Here is an 11,056-nt window from a genome sequence, read left to right as displayed (position 1 = left end):
TGAGTTAAAGTCCTGTATTATTTACTGTTTGCGCTTAAGAAGGATTGAGGGTTTGGACAGTTTGGTGTTTGAGATCTGAAATTTTTAGGGTTTTTTTATTTTCTGGAGCGGGAAATCTGGTTTTCTGTTTATTTAGGGTTCTTTCTTTTGATTGGGTGAGGTTTTGATTTGTTCTGTTTTCTTCTTCTTCTTGTTCTATTTATGTTTGTCAAAGCATGGAGATCTGATTACAGTGCTTTTTATTTATCTGAGGCTACTCATGTTTCTCTGAGTTATCAAGAAGTTCATGGCGCCTACCATAAAAAAGCAATAAGCTTCACTGTGACAAACTTAATTCACTTCTGTAATCAAAGGAAGAAAAGCAAAAAAGAAACAACTTGGGAAGATAGCAAAGGTTAGGCTTGCGTTTTTGTTGTTCTGATAGGGTTTCTATGCCCTAATCCCTGATATATAAACGCCAAACCCTAAATTATCTTCTCCTTATATTCTTGGGTTGCCTGTAAACTCATTTTTCAGCCACTTAAATGAGATGCATTTCTCTCTAGCTGCCATATCCACCCTAACCTTGTTGGAGGAGCTTTCTCTTTATGTAACATCCACTATTTATTGAACTTATCTTATGTTGAAAGCACTGATGAAGATGTATCTTTTTACATGCAATGAAGTTTCCCAAGGCCAAAAGCTTTTTTTTTTTTCTTAGTAAAAGAACATGAAGTCTAGCAAAGAAAATTTTGGGGAGATTACTTTGTAGATTAAGCTTCTTAATTTTCTTCTATATTGTCAAAACCTTGATCACAACTTTAAAGTTACTAGTCAGATCAGCACCTCTTTGCTCTCAATTGCAAACTCATTGCTATCAAATCACAGTTTATCTTGGCTAGAGTTTGTGTGCAAATAAACCTTTTATCTCGCCAATTCCATAACAATAAATATTAATGGAGCGAAGCTTTTACCGGAGGTTATTTACGGCTGGAAACTTTATAATTGCAAATCTTGTAATATTTTGCCCATGAAGAACATCATTGCCCCATCTCCTTGAATAATACCAACCCAACTACCAACAACTGTTAGATATGCTCCAAAGCTTTCTTTACTCCTCTGGTGCTTTGGATGGCATTGCTCAAAGCCTTTCTTCTTTAATGGGGATCATATTCTTAGATTACCTCTTTGACAAACTCTCGTTCTCTTTTCATGGAACTTAAGTTTCATGAAAAACTCACTAAGTTTCATCAATCCCAACTACAGATCAAAACTTAATTCGCGTCTGCCCTATAATGAAACTTAACCCCACTCCCCCAAGATAGCTATGAAATTGCTAAGCATCTTAAGAGTATTTCTAACTTTCACTCATGATACAAATCCAAAACCATACAAAAAACTAGATGTTACCCAATCCTAGCATCCTCAAACATTAAAGGAATTCAAAAAGTTGTTGAATCCCGAAGTGCACGAACTTGATCTGGCATTCTTGTATCGATCTTATATATCTTACTATAACCAAATCTCTTGAAGACTCTCTTCTCAACTCTCTCTTAAGCGTAAAACTTCAGCTTTTTCTTTCAAAGGATTGCATACAAATCCAAAACTATACAAAAAACTCAATGTTACCCAATCGTAGCATCCTCAAACATTAAAGGCATTCAAAAAGTTGTTGAATCCCCAAGTGCACGAACTTGATCTGGCATTCTTGTATCAATCTTATATATCTTACTATAAACCAAATCTCTCTATTAATCATAAAACTTCAGCTTTTTCTTTCAAAGGATTGTATACAAATCCAAAAGCATACAAAAAACTCGATGTTACCCAATCCTAGCATCCTCAAACATTATAGGCACCCAAAAAGTACTAATTTCCAATGAATTCGAAACACGATACTTTAGAGGTTGAGGATTCACATCCGATTCCACGTTGCTTTATGTTCTCATCCATCATAAAACTTCAGCTTTTTCTTTCAAAGGATTGTATACAAATCCAAAAGCATACAAAAAACTCGATGTTACCCAATCCTAGCATCCTCAAACATTATAGGCACCCAAAAAGTTCTTGAATCCCCAAGTGCACGAACTTGATTTGGCATTCTTGTATCAATCTTATATATCTTACCATAAACCGAATCTCTTGAAGATTCTCTTCTCAACTCTCGATTAATCATAAAACTTCAGCTTTTTCTTTCAAAGGATTGTTGTAGCAACTATCTTGTTGATTTCAATGATTGCATGCTTGAATTACACAATTTCGAGCTTTCTTACTCTTGGTTCAATAATTAGATTTATGTCATATCTAGTTTAAAACCGAAAGTGCTCTAGTTATGTTATTGACTTGACCTTGTTCTTTCTTTCTTTTGGTTGTTCTCCTCTCCTCATCTACTTGGACTCTCTCCCCAAAACTAAGCACAAGCTTATCTTGAAAATTCTTGGATCTATTGTGTTGACATTTTGGATATTATTAAGAATGCTTCGAGCAACTTTATTGAAGAAGACCGTGTTCTTCAAAAATGTCCATAGTAGTTAAATCCAGGCTAAAAAACACACTCTTTTGGGACAATTCCAATCACATCATCAATTTCACCAAGTATATCTCAAGCAAGACTAAGCCAGCTAGTTCGATTTTCTTGAGTCAAATCCGTTACATTGTGAACTTCTTTCTAATGATAACACTATTCAAGAAAAGTTTTTCAACATGTCCTCTAATGAACACATTTGGATTTCTCAGATAGCAAAAGCCAAATAGCAAAAGCAAAAGCCAAATGGCTTTGCCCATCAAAAATAAAAGAAGAGGCACCATCACAACAACATTAAAGAGATTTATTTTCTCAATGGCATTTCCTATGAGATTATGACTACTTCTCTCTTTATAATTAAGAAGAGATTATCAATATCCGAGAGCTTAATTTAATTAAATTTATCCATAACATATGGGACCTTATTGGTGGGCATATCATTATGGGTAGCTCAAACACTTGTTCAAATCTTCCAAATAGCCTAGTGTTATAAATTATAGTCCATTACTTTGACTCCCAAAAGCTCAATACGAACCATTTTTATGATTATAGACCTCTCTTTCTTTGCAACATCTTTTATGAAATTATTTATATGTTGCATTTCATCATATACTTACAGTCTCTTTCTTTGCAACATCTTTTATGAAATTATTTATATGTTGCATTTCATGATATACTTACAGCCTCTTTCTTTGCAACATCTTTTATGAAATTATTTCTAGGTTGCATTATCATCATAATTATAAATTGTTGATTACGATCGCCAATCTCTTTTTGATAAGATATTAATGGTTGGATTGTTGGCTGGAAATTAAATTTTTTTGGGGGCATTTAAATACATACCACTCAATAGATATGTATTTACATCAAATTTTCTTCTTTACAATTATACCACCTATATCTTTCATACCGCATCAAAAGTACCCCTTTTTTAACTTTTTAAAAAGTGAAATAGACTTGTTCATGCATAGGAAAGGTGGTATTTATGTAAAAAAATAAAGTATATGTGTTAGATATGTAAAATACATAGGAATTGAGTGGTAAGTGTGTAAATTTTCCTTTTTTTAATCATTTGTTGGTAGGTAACACATATTATCTATTTTTCACTACTAAAAATCAACATTAAACCTGTTCTCTCTTCTTTTCCAATAGATCGACGAGATTTTTGCTCAATCATCAGAGCATGGCATGAAACTTACAACATCAAATGAGGAAATTGAATCAATGAGCAATCTTTTATCTGAAATGCATTCATCCCTTGAGGTATGTGCTGCTTCAGATTGATAGATAAATTCATTACAGGCTTTAAAAGTCTGTCTGCATCTTCTACTATTAAAAAAGGAACATTTATATGCATACCACCTAATTCCCATGTTTTTACTTATCTAAAACCTGAACTTTACTCTTCAGAATTATACCACCCAATTATCAAATAAAAGATATGACCATGTTAAGTTTTGAAAAGTGAAATACACCTTTTCATGCTTAGGTAATATAGCATGTATGTAAAAATTGAAGCTTTGGGTGGTTAGATAAGTAAATATATAAGAATTGAGTGGTATGCATGCTAATTTTCGAAAAAAAGGGGTATTTTACATGTATATTACCTAATTCCTATGTATTTACTTATGCAACACCTAAAATTTACTCTTTACATTTATACTTCCCAAATATCACATAAAAAATACCATGATGTTAACTTTTAAAACGTGAAAATACACATTTTCATGCATAGGTAACATAGCATGTATGTAAAAATTGAAGCTTTGGTGGTTAGATAAATAAATTCAAAAGAATTGAGTGGTATATGCACGATAAGTAAGATAAGTATCATTCTAAAGTTCTTTTTTTTTTACAATTTACTTACCCAATGCTGCAGTCATGGGTTCTGAGGCTCACTCAATCACAGACCACAACTAAAACAGAAGTTCAGTTCTGCAAATCTCTACAGAAGGATCATCCTTCCACTCATGGAGAGCCCCCGAGAATGAAATACGAAGAACCTAACCTGGACATGGTTATATCTCCTTCTCCATTAGTTGCCTGGCGTGCCGCAGGCTGTCAACTACTGACAGAAAAACAACTGTTTTTGCTCACTCCACTATCAAAAATTAAGGCCAGAAATCCATACAGGAAGAACACAAATAATACTTTACAATCTATCATCAGGAATTCAGATTCCGTATCTGAAACAGTGAAAGAATTGGGTGCCTTAAATCCTTGTTTCATTGAAGAAAAGATCAGCATGAGCAAAACCACACTGAAACACCACTCCCAAACTGATCTGAAAAAGAAATCAAACAGGAGAAAGGATGCAAATGAGCAGGAGGCGCTAGAATGGTTCTTGTCGCCACCAAAGACCTGCACTGTAATGGATCCAAATGATACCTCAAATCCTTCAGTAATGGCCGGCAAGAGCTCGAGATGCAGAAATCCGAAGATCGCCACTATCATCGATGATCGTAACGATCCTGAATCTTTTCGAGGGATCGAAAATCAGGATGATCGCCATCTCCATGAGCTGCGATTGTGTAGTCTCGCGCGTAAAAAGGATTCTGATGGAGGATTGGAATGGTTCTTGTCGCCACCGAAGACTTGCGCTGTAATGGAGCCATTGAGGGACGGGAAGATACTGTCGACGCCGGTTGTTGTCGACGGCTCTGTGATTAGAAGCCGGCGAGCTGGGGAGAATACCTTGAAGAAGGAGCTCTGGACTAGGTTTCAGGCTGTGTCTATGGGTAGAATTCTTTACACAGAGTCGGGGTTGCAGAAGGTGGGGAAGAAAGGTTTTATGGATATGCTTGAAGAGGCTACTTAAATAGTTTTTAAGGTAGATTTGTAAATTTAAATTTGTTTTTTTTTTTGTGGCAAAAGCTATTTGAATTTTTTTTTTGAAATTTTATAAAAATTTGGGTATGTTTTTTAGGACTAGTATTTTGTTGATCACATGTAGATGCTATATATATATATATATATAGCAAAGTGTCATAAGTCCAATGGATATTTAAGTGGTCATTTTAGTCCGAGAGCTCATAGATGTGTCAAATTGGAGAGATTATTGCGTGCGGACACCGCATGCATCTCTGCATGCGGTGTTCGATCCTGGCCGTAGATCACGGTGATCTACGGTCAGGATTATTTCCGTTTTTTTTAAAAAAAATAAAAAATTTTAGGTGGGGCCCACCGAAATACATCAGGACCGTAAATCATGTGATTTACGGTCCGGATCGGGTCGGCGTCCGCACGCAAGCTGCGTGCGGACGCCGATCCGCATGGAATAATTTTTCGTCAAATTGGGAGCTAGACTCTTAAAATTTGGGACTTAATAGTCATATATAGTGTCACATCCTGGGTCCGAAAAGTCGGATGAGATGATGCCCTTACATGTTCTAATAGATCAATGGGACTCGACAAAGTGGGAGGACGACAAGACGAGCGGGAACTAGAAAATGAATTAATTGTGTTTTGGGAAGTTGGTGAGGCAGCGAAAAAGGTAGGCAAGAAAAATTTTGGAGAAATGTTGATGTTTACATATAGGGACTATTTTAGCCTCAATTTAAAGAATATGGGACCAATTTGGCATTTTTATAAACTTGGGGCTAAAATGACAACAAAAATAGTCGGATATATATATAAAGAGTCTGATGGTCTAAGATATGAAGGCTAAAATATCTCATACTATCCTCCATAATATGAGGGTAAAAATGTAATATTATATTTACTCTTTTTAAGTGCTATAAATAAATGACTCATGACATGTATTAAAGGTCCTATCTGTCAACCTCTCATATAGAGAGAACTCTCTCATTACCTTATCTTGTAACCTCTATTTTTCAAGGAATAAAAATGGGCAAAAGAGTCTGGGAACACCCCTCTTTGCCCTGATGGAATGTCCTCCTCTCTTTCTCTCTCTATCTTCTTCATTCTCTCCCTCAGTTCATATGCTCTATTCCTTTCATTCTCTCTCTATCTTCAATCTTATGTATTTATATATTTAGCATTTTTAACTTGTACACTTACCTGTATAGCGCTACCTATATAGCATTAGAGTCTCTCAATTATAACAAAATACATGCATGAAAAATGAGAAATCTTACAAGTATATTGTGTGTAAGAGAGAGTTATTCTGCTCCTCTATCCCTCTGATTAAACATTTGACCTATACTTTATAAGTCTTGGGTGACTTTTAGTTATGATACAAAATACAAATATATAAATGCATATAATGCCATGGCACGTCCAATACTTTTATGTTATATCTTGTAATTCTATGTTATATATACAGTTTTATGTCATGTTTTGCAACATTATGTCATATCATTTTATATAGCTGAACTTCGCAACTCGGCCACTCTGCCCACTTGACAGATGAACTTAGCAACTCAACATCTTGGAAGATGAGCTTGATAACTCGGCATCTCGACAACTCAACATCTTGACAACTTGAAAGCTGGGCAGCCCAGCAGGAATTTTTAAATGTATACACTATTCTTAAATAAATTGATCTATATATATTTTTTTTCTTGAAATGGTCTTTTTAACTTTATTTTCTATTTAAAGAGTATAAATTTGGTTGGGAAGAATTAGAAGAAATTTAAATGCATTTATTTATTCAATTTAACCTCAATTATTTAATTAAAAAATGTTCTATCTAAACTTAGTAAAAAATTGAATAAATGCTTATCCTACCACACCTCTTCTTACGCATCACTAAAATGCAATTTTTATCAGATAAATAAGAAATTAAAAAAAAATTTAGTTTTATTTTGAATCAAATAATTGATAAAAACTAATTAATTTTAATTTTTTCATCAATTTTATTTTCCTTCTTCCATTTTCTTCCATTTTATATGAAAGATTTACATATATAACCCCTAAATTCCTATGTATTTACATATCTAACCGCTAAACTTTAATTTTTACATCCATGCTATATTACTTATGCATGAAAAAGTATATTTTACTTCTAAAAAAATCAATTTTTGGTGTGATATGAAAATTTGGATGGTGTAAATATAAAAAGTACAGTTTAGGTGTAAGATATAAATACATAAGTGAGCGGTATGTATGCAAATGCCTCTATTTATATTTCTAATAAACAATATTAGAGTAAATAACTCTAGGATAGAATTGTTCAGTGGCCTCTGCAGACTTCATATCTTCTAAGAAAACTTGTAAAAGATTTACATTTTCTACGAGAATAAATTTTTTAAGAAAACTCTCGATTAAAATAATAATTTATTTTTTTTTATGAATTTCGATTGGAACAACTAAAATGCAAGCTCTATATGAACGAGTAGGGTTTTGATGCATGATATCTTGTGATATGAAGTAGACACCGACAACAACAACAATATTAGATCGTTTACACAAGACATCAGCGTTACCTGATATGAAACCCTTCAAGTAGAGAATGAAGCTAAACTATAAAACAACGACGCGTCTTTTGATGCAATTTCATCTAAGTTAAGCGCGCTTATTCGGGAGCAATCCTGGAATTGGTGACCTCCTCAGAAGTTACACCAATGGGACAAAGTTGAGAGGCCATTAGGCCGAAGCGAATAATATCTCGATAGAAGAGAGCTCATCAAGCTATTACAAATGGTATGAAAGCATCCACCGGTCTAAATGCTTCTTGGATGATTCCGAGATACTTAAATTAATGAGGCATTGGTTACTTAAATGGGAGAGATTGTGAAGCCCCATAAGAAAGAATGAAACTAAACACCTAAACATCGAGACGCTTTTGGTGCAACATCGAAAATTTCACCATAAACTTCAAAATTAAGCGTGTTTGTGCGGGAGCGCTCCTGCGACTGGTGATCTCCTAAGAAGTTACACTATTGAGGCAAAATCATGAGGTCATGAGGCCAAAATGGACAATATCTCGATGGATGAGAGTTGAAACTATTACTTGTTAGGATGAGATAACTAATTGTTGCTAATAAATATTTCCTCCCACTGAAGTTGCTCCTATGCTTCCAAGCTAGGAGTCACAGTGGCTCAAAACTACTGCTAAAAAAAAGCTCCCTACCCAAATACATAGTTACAACATATAGCTCCCTAGCTTAGCATTGGAGTATGTTTGGAAAAGTTTTCTATTAGTTATGCTATTCAAACTGCAACCATGCTAGCGTTTGCCTAACAACCTGCCAATCGCGTTTCTAAAAATAATTTTTGCCAAGTTCTAAGGGTGCATCTGTGTTATGTGGTTTCTTAATCCAATATTTTACAACTATATCTTCTATATTTTAAAGATAGGGGCACTTACATCCATAGCACCCAATTGCTATGTATTTACCACCAATATCAAACACCTAAACTTTACTTTTTATATTTATATCACCCAAATCTTTCATAACACAATAAAAGTACGACCATTTTAAAATTTATGAAAGACATCATTCATGCATAGGTGAGGTGCATTAGATACATAGAAATTGAGTGGTATGTATGTAAATCTTCCAAATAATAAATACAAAAGCCTAGGCACAAAACAACTGGAATATCATGTAATGCCAGTCAAAAACTACAGATTGCAGAACCTGGCAATTTTAACCAGTCAAAGCAACCATTAAACAGAAAATCAAACATTTTTAAGTCATGAAACGCATAAAAGATAAAGTTTTACCCAAATAAAATAGCAGATATATGAGAAGGAATGACCTTAGCCATCACATAATAACATAAAATAATAAAAGCACTTGCAAATTTACCTCTGAACAAGTAAGAAGATGCTTAGTTCATTAGCCAGAATCCTTGCAAAGCAAAATCCACCAAAACACCAGAAAGAAGTAGAGCATTAAAACAAAAATGAAGCCTGCCCATCAAAGAGCATTTACATGCATAGCACACAGTTTATATTTACACATACAACACTCAAATCTTTAATATTACATCAAAAATAGCACTATTACCACTTTTAATAAATGAAATACATATTTTCATGCATAGGTTTAAATCGCTGAAATGTTATGTATGTCAATATGAAATTTTTACGTGTGAGATATGCAAATACATAAGAATTGTGTGCTAGGCATATAAATTTCCCAAGATAAAAATGACTTCTAAGAATAGATTCTCATTAGAAAAGATGAAGTTTTTATTAGCTTCCAGAGTAGATTATCACCAGCAAAGATAATGTCTTTCTTAGTTTCCTATTAAAAAAAGGACTAGAGAACTCGAATATAAATATTTATGAATAACCTTCAAGCCACAGCAGCAGAGGAATCCTTCTCCACTTCCGCTTCACCAGCAGAATCTCCAACAGCAGTAGCCACTCCTTCAGCGCCGGCTTCAGCTGCACCATCAGGAACTTCATCCTCCACAGGCGGCCTCACCTGCTCTTCCTCAGGAAGAGGCTCTTCCATGTAATCATTCTCAAAGGCATCAGCAGGCACTTCATAGATCCTCACCTGTGGCTTCACCGGATCCTTCACAAGAACATACTTCCCCTCATTCAGCTTCATGCAGAGATCCACAATGGACTTCACAATGCCCCACATGTTCGAGGTATTCAAATTGATCTGAGCTGCAAAATCCCTTGGTTTATAGCCTATCACGCTAAGGATAACATGATTGAAATGATCCCTTGGATGAACCCTAGATACATAGCCCAGCTTCATCATGTCAGCACCAGCAAGCAGAGACTGCGCGGTCCATTTAGCAAGCTTGTTTGCGTTGTTCTTGAGCTCAGTGGCAAGCACAGCTCCCCTCTGAGTTTCAAGCTTTTGCCTCCAATCCACACCAGAGTACTTCGGGTCGAACTCGTTTAAGGCATTAAGAGTAAGGAAAGCTCGCTGACCTCTCACATCCGTAACGCTATGGACTTCGCAGCGAGCAATGAGATGGGTATCGTCGTCTAGTTTCCAGCGCCGATATCGATAAGCAACGGAGGCCACCTCCTCTCCCTCGGATGCGAAGGGGTTGGGCTCATCGAAGGTGAGCTTGTTGCCATCACGTAGAAGAACCTGTTGGGAGAAGTTCTGGTTTATGTAAGTGGCTTCAACGGCGAGTGAATGAGCAGAATTGATATCCTCCTTCGCTTCCGGAAGTGTCTCCGACGATGTTTCGTTGACAGAAAGAAGATCAAGCTGGGATCCATCACGCTTGTCGAAGAAAAGCTTGTTGCCCACGCGCTGGATGACAATATCCCAAGAATATACAGAACGGGGAGCGCACATAAGAGCTGAAAGAATAGCATCTGTAGCGAACACGGCTGCTTTGTCCTCGTTGGCTAAGCGACGAATAACTGGATCGTCGGTGGTTGTAACCTTAAAGAAGTTGCGAGACTTGAAGCGATCGAGGCGGCGCTCGTTCTTAGGGTTGATGCGATCAAAAGATTTGTCATAGAATTCGAGTCCGCCGCAGACGAGGAGGTCTTCTGGGGGATCCGGCACAGCAAAGGAGAGCTTGGCGAAGGTGGAGAAAGGGATCTGATCGAGCATAGTCCACTCGGGTTGGATGTCGACGGATGACTTAAGAGTCGGCGCATCTCGGCGACCGCCCCCCTGACCTCCGGGTCCGGTGGCGGGGGAGCGGCTAAGGGTGTAC

General features: G+C 36.1%; 2 protein-coding genes across 2 annotated transcripts in view; one reads left to right on the top strand and one right to left on the bottom strand.

The window, feature by feature from the left end:
- The first annotated feature begins 215 nt into the window (after positions 1 to 215).
- Positions 216 to 5,456, top strand: LOC110018927. The gene is made up of 3 exons (XM_020716442.1): positions 216 to 394; positions 3,656 to 3,766; positions 4,383 to 5,456. The coding sequence occupies exons 2-3, from the start codon at positions 3,692 to 3,694 to the stop codon at positions 5,319 to 5,321; spliced, it is 1,014 nt and encodes a 337-aa protein (XP_020572101.1). The 5' UTR covers positions 216 to 394; positions 3,656 to 3,691; the 3' UTR covers positions 5,322 to 5,456.
- A 4,131-nt stretch (positions 5,457 to 9,587) lies between these two features.
- LOC110025574 (eukaryotic translation initiation factor 3 subunit D-like) overlaps positions 9,588 to 11,056 on the bottom strand; it is a 1,991-nt gene continuing 522 nt past the window's right edge. Inside the window, exon 2 of the mRNA XM_020726515.1 lies at positions 9,588 to 11,055. Within this exon, the coding sequence (XP_020582174.1) occupies positions 9,712 to 11,055 (1,344 nt within the window). The 3' untranslated portion in view covers positions 9,588 to 9,711. The remainder of the gene's footprint in view (position 11,056) is intronic.

This window comes from Phalaenopsis equestris, unplaced genomic scaffold (genome assembly GCF_001263595.1).
Source record: "Phalaenopsis equestris unplaced genomic scaffold, ASM126359v1 Scaffold000001, whole genome shotgun sequence".
In the NCBI taxonomy this organism is placed as follows: Eukaryota; Viridiplantae; Streptophyta; class Magnoliopsida; order Asparagales; family Orchidaceae; genus Phalaenopsis; species Phalaenopsis equestris.
The sequence above is the reverse complement of the archived record's forward strand: the minus strand, read 5'-3'. Positions and strand labels throughout refer to the sequence as shown.

What these genes read in the sequence shown, in the direction of transcription:
- LOC110018927 (XM_020716442.1), top strand. Translation starts at nt 3,692, where the DNA reads ATGAAACTTACAACATCAAATGAGGAAATTGAATCAATGAGCAATCTT. An exon ending in AAATGCATTCATCCCTTGAG is followed by an intron (nt 3,767 to 4,382) that starts GTATGTGCTGCT and finishes CCAATGCTGCAG; the next exon opens with TCATGGGTTCTGAGGCTCAC.